This window comes from Chlamydotis macqueenii, chromosome 2 (assembly GCF_036417535.1).
Source record: "Chlamydotis macqueenii isolate bChlMac1 chromosome 2, bChlMac1.mat, whole genome shotgun sequence".
In the NCBI taxonomy this organism is placed as follows: domain Eukaryota; kingdom Metazoa; phylum Chordata; class Aves; order Otidiformes; family Otididae; genus Chlamydotis; species Chlamydotis macqueenii.
This window is the reverse complement of record NC_141557.1, coordinates 78,786,513-78,811,292: the sequence shown is the minus strand read 5'-3', so window position 1 is coordinate 78,811,292 and position 24,780 is coordinate 78,786,513. Positions and strand designations below refer to the sequence as shown.

The following is a 24,780-nucleotide window of genomic DNA, read 5'->3' as shown; positions in this document are numbered from 1 at the left end:
CTCTGGGGGAAGCGAGGTGGATTGTCATTGACATCAGTCAGAGTAATGTTCACAGAGGTGGTCCCTGATAGTCCTCCCATTTGGCCTCCCATGTCTTTGGCCTGGATGACCACTTGATATTGCTCCCTGTTTTCTCTGCTCATGTCTGGTAAAGCAGTCTTGATTACACCTTGGAGAAGAGAGAAAAAAGAGAGATAGAGAAGTGAAGGAGAAGAAGAATCACTCATTTTAATCTCAGAGTTTTTAAATGGATTAATGTAAGATATACTGTGCAGATGTTAATCCATAGCAATCAAAGCAAGGTAATACTGTAATAAGCCTTTCAATCTATGACTGACTTGATGTGATTTTAAGAAAAAGAAAAATAAATGTAACAGAGTCATATTCATTCTTTCATTCATTCATTCATTCACTAAATCAATTAAATTATTCTTTCAATGACAAAAATAAAATATATTTGTTGAATTAATAAAATTTTTCAGCTACTATCCTCAGTTATTATTTTAATGCATTATGCAATCTCCAGACCTCGTGAGATTTTTGTATTATAGTACAAAACTGAACTTTAATGTATGCTGGATTCATTCCTTTGAACTGTAATGGATCATAGATTTTAATGCACAGTGATGGCCACTGTAAGTCAACTAGGGATGTAGCTAATAAAGGAATTGGATAAGATCATAAAATCAGTGTTAGAAAATCTTTTTTAGGTGTCCAATCTCAGGAATTTCATAAATTTAATTTAAATATCTTATACCCATGTACAGCACACAAAAAGAGTAGGGACCTCAGGTGAGAAAACCAAAAATCCCATAGCCTGAACAGAAAAGTGACCTCAATCATTTTGGGATCCAGAGCCCAAATGGCCTTTTATTGAAGTGGGCACACATGTACTTTCTTTTAGAAAACCAGAGCTTTTTTTGTTTTGTTTTGTTATTTAGAAGGATGGTGGCTTTGCAAGGTTGAAGGGGTGAGAGCTTTCTCTTGTGAAGTGGGAGAATTTAAATACTTTTTTTTTGCTTGGAGAATTCAAACCCCTGCCTTTCCTTTATTGGAGGGCAGTTCTCATTACAATCTTGGCTTGATATGGAAGCTCTCCTAATATGCAAAAAATAAAAGGCAACCCTGGAAAACTCCTACTACTAGAAAGAGAATGAAACAAAGAAAAAGACTTCTGTAGTCTAGGGATTATGGTATTTACATTTGATCCAGGACTACCAGGTTCTGATTATCATATCTAGGTTTGTTAATATATGCAAAATTAAAAAGCAAATTTGATAAAAATAAAAGATAATCTCAAAATAGAAGATGAGAGCCCGGGTTTCCTCCGAACCATTTGCCTGCCTAACCACCTGCTGCTATTTAATGACTGTGTGCTACTGGTCCTGTTTCCCTGCTCATACCGGGTAAAGGTGTTCTGAGTAAGGAACTGGAGAAAGGAGAAAAAAGAGAGATAGGAAAAGGTGGAAAAAAACCCAAACACTTTAATCCTAAGCAAAATCCTTTTAAAAGTATAGACATTTACCATTATCTGAGCATGCTCAATGGATTAGGAACTTCAGAGATTCTGGGCAGAATTAAACTTAAATTTAAGGTATTCAAACTAGAACAATTTTGGTAACATATGGGATGAGCTAATGCAATGCCTGCTAAGTCTTACGTGTGTTAGGATTAGGTATCTGGAGGGGTGGGGGAGGCTGTTGTTTGTTTCTTTTTTGAACCCAAATCTAGGATGATAGATATCCAAAGTTCACACAAGTTTTTCTTCTTTGTGTCTATCTTTTATCTTATTTCCTATATAACAATGAAAAGGGCTTCCATTAATGCTTTACAACTTAAAAGCATTGATGATTCTACCTTCATATAATCATAGAATCATAGAATGGTTAGGGTTGCAAGGGACCTTCAAAGGTCATCTAGTCCAACCCCCCTGCAAGGAGCAGGGACATCCCCAACTAGATCAGGTTGCTCAGAGCCTCATCCAGCCTGACCTTGAACGTTTCCAGGGATGGGGCTTCCACCACCTCTCTGGGCAACCTGTTCCAGTGTTCTATAACCCGCATCGTAAAAAATTTTTTCCTAATATGCAATCTAAATCTACCCCCCTCTATTTTAAAACCATTACTTCTTGTCCTATCGCAACAGGCCCTACTGAACAGCCTCTCCCTATCTTTCTTGTAGGCCTCCTTGAGGTACTGGAAGACCACTATAAGGTCTCCCCGGAGCCTCCTCTTCTGCAGGCTGAACAGCCCCAACTCTCTCAGCCTGTCCTCATAAGAGAGGTGCTCCAGCCCTTTTATCATCTTCATGGCCTTCCTCTGGACCTTGTCCAACTGGTCCATGTCCTTCTTGTGTTGGGAGCTCCAGAACTGGACACAGTACTCCAGGTGGGGTCTCACCAGGGCAGAGTAGAGAGGGAGAATCACCTCCCTCGACCTGCTGGCCACACTTCTCTTGATGCAGCCCAGGATGCGGTTGGCCTTCTGGGCCGCAAGGGTGCATTGCCGGCTCATGTTGAGCTTCTCGTCCAGTAGTCCTTCTCCTCAGGGCTGCTCTCAATCCATTCCACACCTCTCAATCCATTCCACACCCAACCTATATTTGTGCCCGGGATTGCCATGACCCAGGTGCAGGGCCTTGCACTTGGCCTGGTTGAACTTCATGAGGTTGGCACGTGCCCACCTCTCCAGCCTGTCAAGGTCCCTCTGGATGGCATCCCTCCCTTCCAGCGTGTTGATGGCACCACACAACTTGGTGTCATCGGTGAACTTGCTGAAGGTGCACTGTCCATGTCGCTGACAAAGATGTTGAACAGGGCCGGGCCCAACACGGACCCCTGAGGGACACCACTTGTGACCAGTCTCCACATGGACATTGAGCCGTTAACCACTACTCTCTGAGTGCGGCCATCCAGCCAACTCCTTATCCACCGAGTGGTCCGTCCATCAAACCCATGCCTCTCCAGTTTAGAGAGAACAATGTCATCCGGGAACTCTAATAGCTGTTGGATTCAAAGTGCAGTTTCAAAAAGCATCTTGAATTAAAAGTTGTCAGTGTTCAAGAATCTATCACAAACTTTGAGAAATAATTAATTTATCTTTGGGGATATATATATATATTTTACCTTGTGGTCTGAAATTGTTTGGCTCCAATGTTTTTTTCTTAAGGACAAACATGAAATTCGCAGAAACTAGTGCAAAATAGGCTTTAATCTTATTAAAGGCATAATTTTATTGTCACTCCAGTTTCATTTAGAAAAAGTGTATCAGCTTTGTGTTAAGTCATATGATACCATACACTTGTTCCAATATTTAAAGGCAAGTGAATGTGTCTTGATCCCTGCATCCTATATCTGTCAGTGCAAAAGTAAGACTGAATGAATTACTAACCTGTTTCTGGATCCACTGAGAAATATGGCTGTCCCTGGAGGATGCTGTACACCACTTTGGCACTGTTTCCATAGTTGGCATCATCAGCATCTGTGGCTGTCACTTGAATAACAGATGTACCTAAATAGATACCCAACAAGGAATCAGCAGATTTTAAGAAGGCACCTACTTTTCTTGTGTACCACACACAATGGTTTTAGTATTGAATTCAGTAAAAAATCAAACAGCATCCAGTGGACAAATCCAGTGTTATCCTACCCAAGCTAACAGTAAAATAAGGTCTCACCTTCCTTGAGGCTAAAATCAAAATCATCACTTAAGTTTCATCCTTCAGTTAAACATGAGTAAATGCATAGGGATTGACACATGTCTTTAAAACCCAACACAGTATTAGGTTTTTTTGGCCATCAAACAACTTTACTTATACTCTGGTAATAACGTGACCTCAACTGAAACTATTCACTTAAAAGGCAGGTAGCTGCTGCGTGAAGAGTACCACTATGATTCTTATATTTGGCTTAATCAGTAAATTAACCTAAAACAAATTTCCCCGTATTAATTTCTGCTTAGATGACAACCTCTAAATATCTGAAGTCAGACTGAATTAAAAAAAAAATCTTGTCTAATTCTTACTGATTTTTAAGATGCTTTTAAAAAATTAGCTTGATTTTGCAATAAGGAATTTCAGATGTTATTTTAGTTTGGTCAAAATTATCCACCTATTTGCCAAATAGGTTGATACCAAATATCAATACCAAATTTACCTATGTGGTAAAAAATTGCCATTAAGTGATAAATACATTTTTTCATCATTCACTTATTTTGCATGAAAATGGTTTACCCATGTCCTGTGATCACAATGAGGAGAGTAGAATATAGGCTATATGGGATTAAGAACACTGTGAGCTGATACATTTGGTGTAGTTTATGGATTAGAAGCAAATGAAAGCTTCTGTAAAGCCTTTCTTATAAGATATAGAAAAGGACAAAACTGATCTTCACAAGCTTTTGTCTCTAAGCACTTTTCAAGGTGTCAGGATACATTTTGCTAACACAATCTAGAGCTGACAAATGTCTGGATAAACGCAGGCAATCCAATAGTTAGAAATGTAAAGGTCCTTAACTCCTTGCCAAGGACAGAAGGCTGATTGAGAAGAAGGTCTTTACCCTATTTTATCTAGGTATTTTTTATGTATTTCACTTTCCTTAGAATAAAAAGGTCTAGTGAGCACTGTCCACTTAAGTGATATCATTTCCTATTCCCTTTTTTTTTTCCACCCTCTGCCTCTCGAGATTGAAGTTCACCCAGACAACTTGCAGTCGAGTATCTGTCTTGACTATAAATTTAGAAGATGCTCATTTACCTGTGACTAATGGAACTGAAGTGAATCATCTCTACTGTCACTCTTCAGTGTATATAAGGAATTGGGGAAAGTAGAAATCCAGAGTAATCAAAAGAAATTTATGAAAGCATGTGTTATTATTAGGTCCTGCTAGAGGCATCTATTTTATCATACCACTTTACACATAATAGTTTTACCTACTTAAAAGTAGCAATTCACACTATTTCAGGTTATCTGAACAGCATGACAAGAGTGGAGGGGAGGGATACTTCTTTCTCTACAACAAACCAGCAGAATAAAGTTGTAAAAGTACTTTGTCACAATTCATCAAACACTGAAGAGGATTTTTACCATCAGCAATCTAGATTACTTTTTGCCTGGTTAAGCAGTTAGAGGTCATCTATGTGCCAAGCTGAGCTGTAAAGATAATCCTTAAGCAGTGAATGTTAAAGGACAATTTTATCACTAACAGTGATCCAGAAAAACTGCCCATCTGGACAAAACATGAAGACAATTTTTTTTAAAAACATAAAGTTCCATGAGTCCTATCTGTTTTCAAAAAAGCAAATAAGTTAAATCCCATGCCTCCTAAGACTAGCATGAAAAGAGTGAATATCACTTACTAGCCTATAAAAAAATTTAAAAGTCACCCGTAGACTCATATGCTTATACTGTGTGCCACTTTAAGTAAAGAATCAGGGGAAAGGTATATGTCCATCCCATCCTCCCCACAAAAAAAAAAAAAAACAACAAAATATCTTCATCAGGAAAACTTATGGCTGTGGCCTCCTGATCTAGGCACTGTCTTGGGACTGACGTAGAAGTTTGAGTATGGTCACAACAACTGAATGCATATTAATTTTCTTTTTCTACCATACTGTTTTGATGAAAAAAAAAAATAAAAGAGGATGCTGAAGCCTGATTTGAGAATGATTTTTTTAATTTTTTTTTTTTTTTTTTTTTTTTTTTTAAGAAATTCATTTCAGCGCTCAGGGCACTCTTTGGGAAATGTCTGTCTTTGTCTCATTTGAGTGTATATCTTTATTTCCTGATACTCAAGTGCCATAGAATTATGGTTACTGAGGAGACTACAGAAGCTCTAACCCCACAAAAACTTTGGACGTCACAACCAGATAATTCAAGTGGATCTGTTAAAGTATATGATCTCATTATAGTTTACAAAATATTGTTTTTTTTTTTAATTTGTAGAATTCTGTACAGTGATGAAAAAAATAGTGTTGTAACAGCTACTACTTCCTAGTAAACTAACATTACAGTTGTGAAAAACTATTAACAAAAGTATATCCTCAGAAAATGTATTGTCAGCATGAAGTTCACTCTCTTCTCTGCCAACAGTCTGATGTCTCGTAAAGGAAGACCCTCACAGAGAGCAGTGTTTGGGCAGCTTTTTTTTGTGAGGAAAGAAATGTCTCCTAGCTTTTGGGGTCCAAAATTAAACCAGGAAAGGCAGTGAAATAAAGGAACTCAACACTAACTACCAAGTAAGTGGTAATGAGGCAAAACTAGTTTAGTTTAGGTCTTTTGAAATAAAGATAACTATGCCCTATCCTCACCCTCATCCGAATGGTACCCATAGGATGTGGATGTATTTATTCATTTGTTTGTTTATATTCCAGACTACCTCATAAGCAGTGTTTTACCCAGATTTGCCAGCAGAAGTCAGCATGATTTGAAATATGAACCAGGCTTCTAGGTTAGAAATTAGAAGCTTTCTAATGAGTAAGAATGAAGGAGTGAAGTAGAACCTGGGAAGAACTAAGGTTAGAAGGAACTAAGGTTTTAGTTTTTGTCTTAGAACTAAAGTTCTAAACCTTAGTTCTAAAACCTTAGAACTAAGGTTTTAGTTTTTGTCTTTTTTTTTTCTCACCATTCAACTCTATTTTTAGTAGGCAATAAATTAAATTAATTTCCCCAAGTCAAGTCTGTTTTGCCCCTAATGGTAACTGGTAAGTGATCTTCATGTTTTTATTTCAACTCATGAGCTTTTCCATCTCATTTTCTCCCCTTATACTGTTGAGGAGTGAGAGAGCAGCTGGGTGGGCCTCTGACAGCCAGCCAAAATCAAACACACCACATGAAAATACTGATGTGAAAGGTGACAGAGAAAATGTGAGAATGACTACAATAGTAGTCTAAGGAGTAATAACATCATTTTTCTGAAAAACAAAGTGAACTTCAGCCCAATTCTACCCAGCAAGCCTATGCCATCTCAGGATAGGAACTAAATCTCAGAGTTCTCAAGAGTTATGTCTTCTTTTCTTTTTATTTTTTTTTCTTATTTGCTTTGGTTTGTTTTCAAACCAAAACCTTCTTTCACACAGCTTGCAGATTGTTTTGTTGGCTTCGTCTCTCAAAGATTCTCTCTATGTCTGCATACAATGAGCAAAGAATAGCAGTTTGCTGAATGTGTTGCATTTGTCAAGCTTTATGAGTGGAATAACATCGACATAATTTTTTTTTTCTCCTTTTCTTCTTTGCTTAGTTGTACGTTTAAGTCTGGCAGTTTAAACATTTTGACAACACACCTGTGATGAACAGGGACCTAATGTAAGGATGGAAAAATGCAGAAGGATAATTGTGAAGACAACCAAAAGAAGACAAATCTATACTAAGTCTGTGTAAGTAGTGTCTTTGTGTGTGTGTTTGTGTGTGCGTACGTATGCATAGGATCATAGAATGGTTAGGGTTGGAAGGGATCTTTAAAGGTCATCTAGTCCAACCCCCCTGCAAGGACCAGGGACATCTTCAACTAGGTCAGGTTGCTCAGAGCCCCGTCCAACCTAGTCTTAAATGTTTCCAGGGATGGGGCTGCAAGAATGTAGAATCCAAAAGGGAAAACTGAATTAAAGAGGACGTTGCTCCATATCTAGGACAGTATAACTCAGTATCAGATCTGAGCCCCACTGACACAGATTTCCAGAACTCATGAAGAGTGAGACATACATTTGAAAAAGTATTTGTAATGAGAATGTTTTTCTGTATTATGTTTAAAATATTTCTATTTTTTTTGTGCTATTCAATCTTTGAAAGAGTCCCTTTGGTATAATTAGGTCTCCTAGCATGACACCAGAGTGCATTGCAAAGCTGAAGAAATAGCCTGCAGAGGATTGCTGTAAGGCAGAAGAGGTCTTCCAGTAGATGAGACAGGCACACATTCTGATACGTTTTCATATAAAGTCATAGTCTTCAGCATGCAACTCTTGTTCCTATTTGGCTTCTGTAGTTGACATGAATTAAAACAGCTTCTGCCAGTCAGAAGAATATATCTGTCTCTATGTGAAAATGATATTTTTACTGATAACTTTTTCTGTAACCTTCATTTTGAACAGTACTCTTCAGCTTGGGTGAAGAAAATGAGGAGATTATGTTGTTAGTATAGTATATTTCAAGATTCCTCCATGAATGCTGGATCAAAAAAAAAAAGACAGATAGTGATTTAAGTATCATTCAGAACATACAGGGAATTCTGTAATTTTAAAATGAATTTTTAGTTTGATTCTGACATTTTTTATAGAAGTAGAGTTTCAGATTAATTCAAACTCTTGATTTTAAGAAAAAAAAATATATTTGTTTTAGCTTTTGACCTTTCTAATATAAAGTTTTCAAACAGTAATTTGGAAATTTAAAAATCTGACAATGCTGAAACGGAATGTTTTTTACACTACCAGACAGCTTCCTTTCTGTTTTTTCTCAGGTCAATTTCTGTCAAAATTGGCAATTATTGAAAAGTTCTGTTTTTTACAGAGAAGTGTGTGTGTGTGTGTGTGTGTGTGTGTGTATCTAGCTATATTTAAGAGAGAAATCCACTCAAAGTAGAAAGATTGTGTCATTTTCTGAAATAGAAGACCAGCTGGGGTAAGTGGAGAGGCAGGAAGAACTTTGTCTCCCTAAAGGAGAAGCTCTTGTGCTTGCTTCCTGTTTTCAAGCACAATAACAATCAGCTGTTCAAGTTTATTCATGTAGGGAAGATTTTAGAAGTGGATGACTTTTACAGGCTGAAAATATTTGGGAGATGGAGGCAAAATTAGGAATTTTGTTTGGCTAATACCCTGGAGAGGATAAGTGAACAGACAGTTTGCTCAGACAGCATAGCTCCAAGGATTATTTTCATGCAAACGTGCTGTGGAGATGTCCCTGCTGAAGACATGAATGAAACTTTAACTGAGCCACAGAAATATTGAGAGGTATTAAAACAATTTTATTTTTGAAAGCAGATTGTTCTCTCTGGATAGGTCTTTGTGCTTAGACATCGAACTGGAGAAATTACGAACTAGGAACAGTCATGTGGCACTACTCAGGCCTAAAAAGTTTAGGAACACAGAGAATTCACCACTAAGGATCTCATTACTTCATTAGTTGGACTACATAACTTCAGACTACTTTCTATACAAAGGGCAGGACTAAGTAATGTTAAGATATAATGCTAATGTTTGGCCTGGATGACAACTCTACCTAGAAAGCTGGAGGAACAGGAAACTGTAAAGTGAGCTTTGTTCTTTTGTACATGACCACAATTTAGCAGAAATTTCACTGGACTACTTTTCTTTGATGAGAAAAAGCCAGAAGGTTGGTAGCACAAAAGATTTGTAAGAGCAAAGGAAAAGGAAGAGTAAAAGCAGAAACAGAGCAAGTGTCCACACGTAAATAGATAAATGATCCAAGTTAGGAGAGGAATAAGTGGGGATAACAGAAAAACATTTGTTTTAAGCTAGCTTAAAACAAATAAGCAACCTGAGGAACCAGACTCAAAGGAACAATAATATGACACTAGAAAATTAAGCAGGAACTTAAGATGTAGTCCAAGCACATATATTGAGCAGAAAAGTGTAAAAAAAAAATAAAAACAGAGGAGCTAAAAAGATGGCATAAAACAGAAGATGAAATATTTCATAAATTACATTTACCAAGATGATGATTTTTAATAGTCCATTGTATAGGTGTGAAGTAAAACTTAATTTCACTTGAAAACATGCTGTCTCTTATTTTTGTGTATATAGTTTCATATAATGGCTGATCGAGAAGTCAGTTGGTGTACTACCTCCTGTAGATGGATACTGTACCTTTGTTTTGATTGCTCACTGATCTCCCATCCAGGAATCACAAACTTTGCACGACTGTGGTGTACATAAACAGAAACTCTAATCCCTTCTAATGTGACTAAAAGTAATTCATAAGAGTTGCAAGAAAACCAAGCTATGCTATATGATACAGCCTTACTTCTTTCCTCAGAACTTCTTTTTCGTCTCCATTTCACTCCATACCAGTAAAAACAGGTGGACCTCACCACCCATTCATTTTTATGCAACTTTACTCTAGAAACAGTCCTTGTGTTTTATAAACATAGCGGGGAAATAATTCTCATCAGTTCTTGTATGTGTTGTTTTGATGTTTTAGGGTTTTGTTCATTTTGACAAAATAAAGTTACGTTTTAGATAGTGTTGTCAGATCTTGCATTAAAGAAGTAAGTGTGCACTAATGATTGTCTCATCCCATGGCAAGGTGCAATGTGACCAGACAACTCTGTCTTTAATCTGCCTGAAATTCTGTGTGGGGCAGAGGCTTTTGCCAGTGAATATAATACGTACAACATTGTAACATAATGTCTAAAATTGAACTGGAAAAGAATGGCTAAAGCTGAACAAAGCCTCTAGCCCTTGCCCTCCCGCTGTTCAATACCTTGATACAGGAACTTTAGTTTTCCTTTGGTGGTAATTGTAACTGTGAAGTGCATGAGATGCCCTGCATGAGAATTTGAAAAGCATTATGGATGCAATAACAAGTGGGAAACAGTAAAAAGAATGAGAAGTAGTTTGAAGTATTAGTGTGTGAACAACTCTGTGTATGTTTATTCTTTTGGGAAGCTTCTTTTTCCCCTTCTCATCATAAATAAAATCACTTCTGAAACAGCAATACTGGTGCCATCAAATGGCAGTGATAAGCTAGAGAAAAGGGTAGTCAGATTCTTTCAAGTGTTGATGTTGACTAGCTTTTACACTGCATTTCCTAGTGACTAGAGTTATAGTATAAAGTGATATGCTATCCATAATAAATGAACTGCAGCTTAGAAATATTTTTCATTTTTTTAAAACGTGCTGTACATACTCACACTTAGAAAACACACTTCTTTTAGGCAGAGCAAGTATCTACAATCTATATTAAAAAACAAATTTAAACCAAAAATGAAAAGAACAATTCACAAAATTGTCCTCAAAATTTCTATTCAAAATAATGATGAAACTCACTGGTAGCTTGTTTCTGGACCTGGAACTGCTATGTGTGTGGTAAGGTTGCTCCAACTAGAATTAGTTGCTAATGAAACCAATATGTTAAAGGAGCAACAAGTGATGCCATAATATAGCAGTTAAATACCTTGATTACTCTTTCTCTGACCACACTGCTTTTACAAAGTATGTGGAAATAGACCAGATTTATGGACTGACAGCTGCCATCCATGGCAGGTAAGTCACAGGAACTCAAGAATCTTTGAAGGCTTAATTGCTTTTAAAGATGAGAGCTGACAATCTTGGCCCTTTGCCTCATCTTACTTTCTGGAATACTGCAAGAGAAACAGCTTTCAGCTGTTTTTATGATAAACTTAAGAAGAGTTTGTCCCTGTTGATCCTACTAGAAGAAGTAGTAATTCGCACAGGCTGCAATGCAGTTATCTATTGATTAAAAACCCTAATACCTGGCCAATAGTTCCAACCAAATTTTTAGTTCTGTTTGTAATTTTAAATTTATGAAATAATGAAGTAATCATAGGGATGTTAATTCTTCACTACTCTCTGATTCCTTTATTCATGTTACACAACTTTAAGAAGCTTTCTGCTTTGCCCTTTTCTTTTCTCAAAAGAAGTTACCTGAGAGACTCCTTACAATCTCTAAAGGTTTCATTTAAGAGAAAAAAAAGCAAGCTTAAAATAAATGGGTTTCAATAATTGCCACTTTTTAGGACTAAACTTTGAGTTTTTGGTGTGCATACAGTTCTGTATTTTATAATGCAACACACACAGGTTTACAAATATTTTGGGAAAGGAACAAGTTAGCTTTCTGTGCCTGTTTTTAATTTGCTCTCTTTTTTTTTTTTTTAATTAGAGCTCAGCCTTTGTATCTCTTTATTAGATTTTGGAGAGTCTCTTCACTATGGGTTTTTATCTATGATTTGAAACTAGAACCTCACTCTCATTTGCATCTTCAAAATTTTACTGTAATGCAAGTAAATAGAATTCTTTACAGGGTTTATCCCTTTTGCCAGCTATGCAAACAGGTGCCATTTGAAACCATAAGTGAATCTCTGTTATGACCATGAGAATGTAATACATTATTATGAAGAAAACAGACTAGTCTTATATTTGTTTTATCTGGGGGCATTTTCATCATCTGTTGCAGCTCTTGTTTGGATGGTTATTAAATCTATCTCTTTAAACAGTAATACAGCTGTGGAAAATAGTAAATTTATATGAAAATGCAGTAAATTAAGATATAATTGGTAAATCCAAATTGACAGTAGTTTCTAATATGTGATTCATGAAAACCTTTTACTTCTGTCATGTTTGGATACTGTGGATATTGTCTGTGGAAATGACAATAGAGACCTGTAATTTGGAAGAGAAATGGAGTCTAAAGTAGAGAAAATGAAACAAATTCCAGGGTTGTCTTAGTCATGGGCTTTTAAAAATTACATTAGTTAAAGTACTATTTTTAGATGAAAGTAAAACACTTCTAGAGCTTGCATGGGTATATATAAGTAAATATGTATGTAAGTATATCGTGTGTGTGTATGTACATGTAGACAAAACTCATAGAATATTAAGTAGGGTCATTCTAGGGACTATTCTGTTATTTCTAGACATTTCATCTTCAAAAGTATTCAAATGTCTTGAGTATAATCTGTCAAATTATTCACATGCAGAAGTGTTCTGCTAAAGACTGTTGAGTTTTCACTATGTTTGTAATTTAATCACAAGTGCATTGGCTATTGATTGCAAGACTACAGTCACAGTAAATGACACATATCATGAGGATGATCTCATTTGGATGTATCTCATAGATTTGAAAACTTCTAGTTGAAAAAGATTTAAGGTATTGATTCCAAATTGCTTGTTCGAGAAATCTCTTAGAAATGTCTGAGCTGATTTCCAGAGGTTTAGACATGTGCGTGCCTACTTCTCAGCAAAAATTAGTTGGACATATGCTCTTAAATAGTTTATTTATCTTCCTTAGGTAGACATACATTCCTGATAGACAAGATATCTTAAAAAATCTTAATGCATTCAGTAAGTATTAATATTCTGGACAACAAAATATAAGACTCCTTTTTCCTACCCTCTCTCTTAACCACTTCAGTGCACAAAAGAGGAGGTTATTATTTAGGTAGTTTTTTTCACAACTGCCACATATTTTGACTTTACGAGGAAATAAACCTTTGGATTTTTTTGTTTACGTCTCGAATATACTGTCTACGTAGCCTTACTTATCACAAGTGATTTATCATTTGCCTTGAAGCAGAGTGAAGTAACTGTTATTGAGCTAGCTTTCTGACAGGAAGATTTGATGACAACTTGCGGTTTACTGGCAGCAACTCTGTTAAATGTAGGGTATTCACACGTGTATATACTTCAGTGGACTGAATGTTGGGTTGTTTTGTTTTGTTTTGTTTAAATTACCAATTAGATGTAAGCAATGTGTTTTAAATATGAAGATAAGAACAATTTTAATAAGGAATAAAATTGATACTTGCACACATCTTAATCATTCTTGATCCCAATTTCACAGTATCACGTATACATAAAGTTGTAGGAAAAAGCTATTCTGGAAAGTCTTCCAAGGCATCTTGGTTAGTTAGCAGATAATAAGGTAAAAGTGAGCATCAGGATTGCTGACATTGTGAAAACTTGTAGATGTGTATTTTGCTAGATATTAAGAAAAATACACAGATTGCCATGAGAAATGCTGTAAGCTATCTTGTTCCATGTACTTAGTAAAACATAAGTATCAGTGCAAATAATATAGAGTAAATTTTAAATAAACAGGAGTTAGAAAAGACAGTCTAGGATAAGCCTTTTCTTACTTTGATTTTCTTGACTGTGAAGGCTGTGTATGACAAAAAAATTCTGAAATTACTATATAACAGGTAAGAAGGAATAATGGTGACATATAATAAAATTCAAGTGGAATTGTTAATTGAACAAAGAAAAACACACACACAGTAACTGCCATTTCTATATTGCTAGAAACTCATTATCAATTCTCATACCTATTTTCATTATTTAATTGAAAGAAGTGTCATATTTTATTTATGTAATATACATAAATATATATATCTGTTATATATGCATACATATATATGCATGGGCACATTTTAAGTGAGAAATTTACTTATTTAACAATATTGTATCCACTATGGGCAGACACTCATAGTCCTTCTACCTCAGTAGAGAGCTATTTGATGGTCTCTCTTAGGGAGAATAGTGGACTTCTTCTGGGGAAGTAATGTTCCTTTCCTGAGCTTGCTACTCTTAGGTTGATGGTATGCTGCAGATAGAATTATAGAGTCATAGAATCATAAAATAGTTTGGGTTGGAAGGAACCTTTAGAGGTCATCTAGTCCAACCCCCCTGCAAGGAGCAGAGACATCTCCAACCAGCTCAGAGCCCCGTCCAACCTGTCCTTGAGTACTTCCGGGGATGGGGCATCTACCACCTCTCTGAGTAACTGGTTACAGTGTTTCATCACTCTCATTGTAAAGAATTTCTTCCTTATATTTAGTCTAAATCTACCTCCTTCTATTTTAAAACCATTACCCCTCATTCTGTCACAACAGGCCCTGCTGAAGAGTTTCACCCATTTTACTTGTAAGCCTCCTTTTAGATACAGGAAGGTCACTATAAGGTCTCCCCAGAGCCTTCTCTTCTCCAGGCTGAACAGCCCCAACTCTCTCAGCCTGGCCTCGTAGGAGAGGTGCTCCAGCCCTCTGACCATCTTCATAAATAATTTGTACACCATCTTCATAAACAATTTGTAATAGAAATAGTCCTAATCATTCAGATTCACCTGAAATAAAGCTTTTATTTTTCAGTAGCTCTACTAAAACTAAGGGTTAGAAGTGGAGTGGGATAGCTCTTGAAATGCGGTACATGGAATAAAGATGTAGGTGTCTGGACCTTTGTTTTATGAAAGATTGATCTGTTTTATAAGACTGTTAACTCTTTGGAAGACTGAAAATTATGTCAAAGTGTTTTTATATACAGTCTACTGTATGTGACGCTTAGTTACTTTAATATATTATATCAGAAAAAAAAGTTGTGGATTGTCTTACATCCAGATATGATCCATTGTATCTTATTTACACATTTTGTAAATACTGAGAAGTTACAGAAAAATCTGGTAAAAAAAAACCACATGAACTTTGTGTTTTACATTCAAAATAGAATCATGCATGTGTTAGCATGATTTTAAAAAATAAACCTGACATTTTACACTCAGCTGCATAACATTAGCAACTAAAATGTATATTCAGGCAGGCAGAAAGCTGCCTGACAACTGAAAAGCTTCTGTGTTCAGAAGATTAAACTAAGTAAGCATCTCAGATGTGCTTTGATTTAACAAAATTTTTTAAATTAAATAATTCTCAATATAATTTGTAAATTTCTTATGGCTACATACAACCAGTTCTCAAATAGATTTAAGTTTTATCCAGTTAATTACAATTCCAGACTTAGATCTGAGTGTCCAGTCTTCCCAGTCTACTACAGATCCAAAGTTTGAAAAATTCTATTCTCAAAAATAATTTAAATAAATAATTTTTTTTTTTTTAAACACCTAAAACTACATAAGCAACTGAACTACATGATGTCAGGAAAGAACTCTGTGCATTAGCACAATATAAATAGAGACATTAACAGTAGCACTTTAAGAGCACATTCTGCCCTTAGACAACAAATTACCTCCTCCACACTATTAGCTCGCTTATTTTGATGTCTAACATGTTTTAATTTTAATAAAGGATATGACACATGTATGCATCTGTTTGACATGTTCCTTCTTATAAAGACACAAGTATTCCTAATATTAGTAATGTTCACTAGTCTTAGCTATTCCAGTCCTTAGTACCAGCAGTTCAGTTGCCACAGGCTCAGATATGGTCACATAAATGTGAGAAGGGGCTTACTGCACCTGCTATACTCTAGCCTGTCTTAACAGAAGCAAAATTATTTGGTGGCTCATAGCTGCAAAAGCTCATAATGGAATAAATTAGGTGCCTGAAAACTGGCATCATGAATAGGAACTCAGTATTTACTGTGCCTCTGAAAACGGGTTGCACATGGCTGTAAATTGTAACACATTTATATCAAATATGTCTAAAGGGTGTATGTTCACATCAAGGGGTATATATACTGGCTGAAGCAACATGGCTGTTCCTTAATATTTTCAGAATGTCAATGAGAGTTTTACTTTTTAGATGTCAAGCCATGTAAGACGAAAGGACCTTGGTTTAACATCCTATCTGAAGGACAGCATCTCTAACAATGCAGAACATATCCCATTGTACTGCACTGCAGTCTGAGCAAAAGTGCTTATGTAAAGAATTCATGCCCACTATGCTTTTGTTCAGAGATTATAATGTTATAGCAGAAAATTTACTGAAATAAAAGGAAGGAAAATGGATACATCGAACAATTTTTAGTGCAAGTATGCTGCTGCCACTTTTAATGCTAGTTTCAAATTCCAGTCCAGAGAGGTCCAGATCTCTGGGGTTACTTTTTTGTTTTGTTTTGTTTTGTTTTTCAGTGTACACAGAAAATGGAAACAAAAAATTGTTGCAATAAAGTAGCCAGGCAAACAGTATTGCACTGAATAATTTCAGAAACATATAAAGGGGAGCCACATTTAACATAATCCAGGCCTGAAAATTCCACTTGGCAAGAAGACTGTCACTCCAAGGGTGCTGTGATGTCTGTTGCTGCAGTAGCTGAACACATTTTGACATATCTGTGGAGCAGAGCTGTTCTAGTCTTCCACTAATTGATAGAAACTCAAGACATAAAGTTTAAATGAGTTTGTGATTACCTTAAAACTGCATCTCCAACGTTTACATCAACCAGTTTACAAAGCCAAAAGCCCCATATAGTGCTTTAAAAGTTATCCATCCTGCTTACTAATTGCTGCATTTAAACTGCTGTTGTCTTACTTCTTCCTAGGGAAAGTAGTTTAGACCAGCATGTCATGAAAGGTCAGCAGATGCAGGTTTATGAGAGCTCAGAGGAGGTGATAAACTTTTAATAATGAATTGACAGTGACTTAGTTCCTATGAGACAGAAATATGGAAATTATTTATACCTTCCTGTCTTTACAGCAAGTGCTATTTGCCTTTACTTGCTGGCAGTAATTCTACAAAACCTCAATTTCTTCCAGCACTAAGAATGAGCGGTTACTCACAGAAGGTGAATAGATGGTTCTGGTTTTCCTATTGTGCTGCCTCAGACTTGTGGTGTCTTAATAAGAAACCAAACTTCCCCTACCCAAAAAAAAAAAAAAAAAAGAAAGAAAATGAAGAGTCCTGAAGATATGAGGATTTTGTAGCTGAAGAAAAATGAATGTCACAAGTGATTTTTTTTAGCTGAGGTTAGCTAATGCTGGATGAAGCATTGCCTCCTGCTTTTACTTGCTGTACTTTACATACTTCTGTCACTTCCCTAGCACCAGCTTTGGCATCTAGCTTCATGTGATCTGACCCAGGGAACAAAAGTAGCAGAAGAAGAATATTGACCTTGAACAATCTTTTTTTGTTTGTTTGTTTGGTTGGTTTTTTTTGGTTTTTTTTTTATACTTTAGCTCCTTACACTCTCTTCTTTTGGCTTTAGAGGGCCACCAAATAAGGCATAAGACAGTACACTAGGAGCAGAGAGACCAAATGAAGATTAAAAGAGCCTTCCTTTTGGCTGCAGCTTGAGATCTGCTTATCTATATTGTTAAAATCTTCTGTAAATCTTAAATTTGTGAATGATTTGAATTCTTCAGAAGTACTGTTTTGAATCTTGTTAAGGCTGGTTTTTGTCCCTCGTTTTTCTGAACAAGCAGTGTCTCTCAATTCTTTCAAGTGTGACATTATACCTTCTACATAGAATTTAAAGAAACTATGTTTTTTTTCTGATGACTTATGAAGAACTTACAAAGTTTTATAAACACAATTTGTTTATTTAAGTTTCCTATTTACCATCGTATATATATACATTATATATAAATATTAATTTTTATGTGATTATATTAATTTTGGTGGTGTTTATATTTTCTTCAGTCAGTAACAAAGAATAATAAAGTATCACTAATGGATAAAATTATTTATGTAAAGATAAAATTAAAAAACTTCTGAAGATAAAAATAACACAAATTCAGTGTTTATTTTTAATTTAATATGTTATATCTGGATGTTGAACAGAGCTGTACAACAATAATAATCTCAAAATGTTATTCTTAAAAAGTAGATAAATCGCTTGTTTGGATCCTTAAAGGAAAGTGTTTTTTTGTTTGGATTAGAGTGAATGTTTCTTTCTTGAAATCATATAATTTTTTGAAAGTGTTGTAAACTTACAGATTTTCCTTTGAGAATGCTTTCATTCTGTTTCTTGAAGAGCCAAAACATGTACATTATATATGATTTTGTTTATCTGACTAAACATAGGAGGAACTTCAGGAAAAAAGTAGTAGTTGTATGTGGACATTTAAATTTTACAGAAATTATATACATTAATAATGAAATAGAGTTCATGCAGGGAAATTTTAACGCTTACGCAACATCCAGCTTGAAGGTGAAGTGTACAAATTCAAAATAATGTGTTTATAGTATCAGAGCTGTAGCAAGTACCTTGCAGAGTAGACCTCCTTTTTTACTAGGAAAATGCTATCCATATTATATCCATGACTATACAAACGACAGAATAATTTAAATTTAAAAAAAAAATCTAAATAAGATTCTTTGGCATTCCAATTGCTTTCTTTTTTTTTTTTAACTGGACATATAAAGCCTTAAAGCACCCCCTTACACTCTTTGGAAAAGTTCTACTTCATGCCAAATACAAAATAATTATAAAGCGTTCTATATATTTTCCTAATGAAAATGCAGTGCAAGCCTGTTGTAAATAAAAATTATATGCATGTATCTCACAGAATGCATCCCAAAACTGAAAAAAAACCCCAAAATACACCAAATTTCTTTGAGAACTAAATTTATATTTTTAACTATTTAACAAAAATAAGTTTTTGCCTTTTTCATCTAGATGTTGTATTTTTAAAAAGTATTATGAGGCATTGAATTCTTATGTTATATTTTCGTGTTTATTTTGTTGAAAGGGATTTTTTTTCATTATAAAGACTTGTATAGAAAATTATAAAGAAGATAAATTAAGAAAGGATAAAAATGCTGCATTTAAAAAACAGAACCCTATGCAGATTCTGACAGTTACAGAGGTATTGAAATTCTTTAGTTATAGTGGCAAATGCAAATAGAAATATGGGAAGTATTCTAGCTACAGAATTTCTGTTATGGTGCTTAGCTTGACTAAAAGGAATTCTAATACTATATTTTATATGCAGAATGTAAAATATGAACTCATGGGTAAAATATGTATTTGAACTGTATCTTTGTCTTAAAGCTAACTCTATAATTCATTTTAAAATAGCGTGTATGTTAACAGTTAGCATTCTGAAATTTTGAAAGTTAGTAAAGTAGTCTTCATAAGCTTGTGGCAATGTCAAGACAGTCATTCATAGGGTTTATTTCTAAGCATCTGAAACCAGGAAAAAATCTGCAGAGGAGAAAATATAATTATTTCCTGGTGAAATATGAAAGATAAGAGCTGCCTCCATTTAGTCGTTTCCAAACATCTGTAGATTAATGCTTACTGACATAAGCAAATTCAAAAATAGAAGATACGATGGTTACTGTATTTGATGCAGGCTTTTTTTTTTTTTTTTTTTTACCGTAAGGCCTCCTTGTTCTTATAAGAACTTCTTATACAAAATTACAAAATGCTCTTGAGAAATAAGTGTTGATGATTATGTGATGCTGAAAATATGATGTATCTAAAATGAAATATTAGAATGCAGTCCTACTTAAATCCAGTAGTAGTTGTGATCCCAAGAGATACTATAGAAAGGGTGAACAAATATAATGGAACTTCTAACACAGTCATTGTGTAATTGATGTTGCAGTATATACTACTGTGCTCACAGACAATAGCATGGTAATAAAAATTGCACTAATAATGCATATGTCCCCCTATGTTTTACTGTAATTTCATATTTATTTTTCTCTCTTTCTCTTTCTGCATATGTATTTTATAGTTATCTTTTATTTAAAGTAGCTCTTAATTAGAATCATAGAATAATTTGGGAAGGGACCTTTAAAGGTCATCTAGTTCAACTCCTCTGCAGTGAGCAGGGGATGTTTAGGCATGCTGTAATCCTCTGTGCTTGAGTTGTAAACAGTCATATCTATATTTCATATATAATGTCCTTCTATCAAACTTCACTGTTTAGCTGAAGAAAAACACTTTTATTCTGACTACTTTGCAATAAAATTAATGTAATGAAAAAATGATGGATTTTAAATTCAGCCGTTTAAAATTTGTCCCTCTATACTTACACATTGTACGAATCTTATTTGTAGAAATTCAGAGCAAGAGGTGCCTTTGGTTAGACCCATAAAATCTAGAAAGGAGCAGTCAAGTTTGAAGAAATGAGTGCTAAATTAAATTAGGCATTATCCCTTCTCTTAATAGGATCAATTCAAAGATTAAAAATACAACATGAAATACTTATCAGCTGCATGCCAGAGATGTTCAATGAGAAAAAAATGGTAAACCTTTATTCATTAAAATTAGCACGGCAGGTACAGGAGGATGTAATAATATTGACTCACGAGCCAGAAGGGATTGAACGCTACAGGATATCTGATTACTAACCTTCTTTTTAAAAAAAAAAAAAATTCTTAATATTTTTTTTTCTATCCTGAGAAAAGTGGTTTTCACAATGAGATGTAGGGTTAGTTTTAATTTTGTTTTATTTTGATTTTTTAGCAATCATCTTTCACTTGGAAAAATACTGGGGTCATAGCTTTTACTCCTGTAAGCCTTGAAGATGAAATCAGTAGTTTTTAAGTACAAACAAGGCTTTACTTTTCCTTCTACATGGAAAGGAAATGACAAGATTATTCTCAAGATTCTTAATATGTATGTAACTTCTCTGAAGTTTTGTCTTACAGTATTTCTAAAATATAGTCAAATCAGAACAGGTTATGCCTCAAATCCACCTGCTTTTCATTGTGAACAAGGTAGTATCTTACAGCTTTTGCATTTCATCCATTTAAAATGCTGAACATCTTTTGTTCCTTTACTTTCTATATTACATTTTTGTTAACCTTTATGGGTCTGTCCAGCATCTTTTTCTCATTTTTTGGAACTATTTTTTTTTTAAATCAGTTTACCTAGTCTGACATAAACCTCCAGATTCTTCCAGTCAGCTCTAGCACTCTTTAAAATTATAGCTACAACAGTTATTATCCTCCAGTTTTTCAGTATAGTAGCTGATTTTAATGACAAATGCCATGTTACTGAGTTTTAGACTCTCTTAAACTAACTTTCTCATTTAATTTTTTAAGTTAATATCACTGTGAGCATTTAGCTTGATCATTTCCATAAAAGCTATCTGAAATGACACTGCAGTCAGTTCATTTCAGTGGTTTTGATTGCTTCCAGTACTAAGTTTGCTACACAGCAAATTTAGGTATACCCATAATGCTATTGGGATATGACTGGATTCCGTTTAGGCATAGCAAGACTAATTAATGTATAGCTTGATGACTGCAGTGTAGATATGACAATATAGGATTAGCACAAACTCATGCACAAATAAGCGTTCATATTTCACTCCAGGCTTGGATATATTGTGCTGAAAATTCATGTTACACTTTCACTGTTCTTACTATCAAACTAGTAAAATATGAGTGAGGTTTGCCTATTGGTACTGAAAATCACACATTCTGTCAGAGGTGTTGACTTGTCATTTTCCCTTGTGTGCTCTAGATCCAGTTATTCCAAGAAACAGTCAGTATAACTGAGAAATACGTAGTATGATATGTCATTTGAATAACAGATACGCATGCAGCGGAAACATTTTTAGTAATGATTCCTCTTCAATTTCTCAATCTTAGTGACATTTTCCTGAGCTTTCATAAGAATCTGCTGTCATATTTGTTGAACTTGGCAAACATAATAAATACAAAAGTTAAGAAAAAAAAATAAAAATTGGGAAGAAGTAAAGGATGGGAAGAAATTGAGATTTTCGCACAAATTTTTGACCTGCTCGTCATGAGTGTATGTATCTGTTTCTTAAAATTTGTGTTGTGTAACTGTATAGATTTTTCCAGTCAGAAATGTTATTTGGTTAGGTATGCAAGAATCTGTGTATTTAGACAACAAATTTAGACAACAAATAACTGTCATAATCTCAGGTATTTATGCAAGTAATGCAGGACTTTACTGACTTTTTCACGTGTGTTAACAACGATGGTAATCCTATTCCGGAGATTCTTGCTTTTATTTTACTATTCTTATTTTCTTCCATTTGTTATAGAGGAACACATAGAATTAAGGAGCACTTAATTTTTTATTCTGAAGTCTTCTTGTTTTCTGGAATGGGCTTTTGTGATCTTGTTTTTTTTTCTTTCTTTCTTTTCATTTTCAGTATATTTTCTGTCCTTTTCATTCAGATGCATTTACTTGCACAGCAGCAATAACTGTAATATGCATTGCTCACTCAGTAATTCCTCAGTTTGTTCTTCCTTCATTACTTGAAGGATGGTCATTACATGACCATCCCGCCTCAAATTCTATTCTAAATTCTACAATCCAGAACCAACTAAAAGGTTTGGCTCTACTTTGTTACCAAATTTAGCTTTTGGACTTCTATTTGACACCTATCTAACCTGCAAACCGTAGTATATACCAAAACCACTAAAGAGATTAACTATTGAAATGTAGTGAACCTACCTGCATAATTTACAATTCTGTAAATATGTGACTTTCTGCAATAAACACTATATTCAGGGAAAAAAAAATTGTTTGTACTGCAAATCCAGGCAAAAGAAAAGCTACTAGTTGTTTATTAAATACCACCTATTAAATGAAGAATAATTACAACTGCTTAAATGTCATTTTCTTAATACATTGGAGACTTTTTAATGCATATCCTAGCCACTGTGGAAAGTATGAAGCAGGAGCTGCTTACACAGCCCATTGCCACACTGTATCAATTTTGAGTTTAATTTTTGTCACTCTCTCTTTATTCTTCCTTTTTCTGCATTTTGTTTTACACATTGCCTAGTGCGTATTTGCTGGCTTACATTCATATAGCTTTATTTTGTCTAGATATTTCTAGAACTATACTATCTACATTCTGTATTTTATGTGTTCTCTTGTGTACTTTATAGAAATGTTTACAACAGTATGACTTGCTCACCTGTAAGTTCTATTCCACTTACAGCAAGAAACTAAGGTTTTTTTTTTACTGTTTAGATCCTTTTCCTTTAATTTTTTTTTCACAGTAAAATTCATTTTTACTTGGGTTTTTTATGGACAATTTCTCAGCTTAAAGTACTTATACTATCATCATCATCATCAAACACAGATGTTACATAGACCTAAAATTTCACAGGCAGTGCCAAAGCACTGGATCTTATTCTGTTCTCTTTTATCCATGCTTCCCCATTGACTATAATGAAGTTAGACTAATTATAAGCTAAAACATACATGTATTCCTATAGAGTTCCTTCCTTACAAATCTATTTCAAATCAGATACAAGTACACTGCCAACATTTTTTTCTTCACAGATTATCCACAAACTAAATTTTGAATTGAAAAGATTATTTTCTATGTGTCTTTAAAAGACCCATTCTTGGATGCTTCACATTGTACCTAGTAGTGTCGTTATTCCCTTCTCATTATTATAGAAGAGACTTATTAAATAGAGTCTTGTTCCATTATACTTCTGCTACTGCCCGCAGAAATAATTGTTAGCTTCTCAAAATTACTTTGCAAAGATATATATCAGTCACAAATATTGATTGGTATTTTATTGTGTCTCTTAGCAATCCAGGGCTGATTTGTAAACTATTATGGTAATTCATTATAAGTAAATAACTCTTGAGAATTTATCTGTCAGTTGTTTCCCATAGCCTATATATTTTATGCTTGCTCATCTTATCAGAGAGATTGTCTCTACTCTAGAATAGTGGAGCACTTAGGCAATTATGATAACTTCTGATTAATGTCTGCTGGTTAATATTATCTATCACTTTATATTATTTGAGCAAAACTGAGAGAATTACTTTTCTTTGATGCTATATTTCTCATCTGTCTTCTACTGTCACTCCATATTTTTACTTTTCACTGTAGCAGTTGCGAATAGATGTAAGTTTTTATCCATGAAGAAAAATATTTTTTAAACATGAAGAGTTATTTCTTTGGTGAAGATGTTTGCATGTTTGGTATCTTAAAAAAAAATCCAAACAGAAAAGTCCATGTTGAAAAAAACACCACCACCATCTATTAATATTGATACAAGAGAGAAAACATAATTTTTAAAAAAGGTATTTGTAGGAACATATTTAGCATCATTTTGATACATTAATTTATTTACATACTTACATGCTTAAAGATGTTTTTGTCTAAAGGTACAGAAAGATTTGGTAAATTAGACTTTACAATTACAAAGAGTATACATTTTATGCAAGTAGTGTTCTCAGCTGTGGCAAAACTACGTAGCAACTGATAAGACAACCACATATGCTACATTCCTTGATGGTTCTGGTGGGTTTAAATGAGTATAGAGTAGCTTATAGTGTGGAAAATGGTTAGAAAGTGGATGAAGAAGAAACAAATAGCTAAAAGAAGGAATGATTCATTATAGGTAACAAAAATTGTTCTATTGATATTCACAGAAGCTAGTATTAAGTGCCTCAAATAATAAA

General features: G+C 34.5%; 1 protein-coding gene across 2 annotated transcripts in view; it reads right to left on the bottom strand.

Moving 5' to 3' along the window:
* Positions 1-24,780, bottom strand: part of CDH9 (cadherin 9) — a 98,619-nt gene that overhangs the window by 22,092 nt on the left and 51,747 nt on the right. For both annotated transcript variants that reach the window (XM_086741958.1, XM_086741959.1), the window contains 2 exons: positions 3,390-3,509; positions 2-169 (listed from right to left, as the gene is read on the bottom strand). In XM_086741958.1, coding sequence (XP_086598084.1) covers positions 2-169; positions 3,390-3,509 — 288 coding nt within the window. The remainder of the gene's footprint in view (position 1; positions 170-3,389; positions 3,510-24,780) is intronic.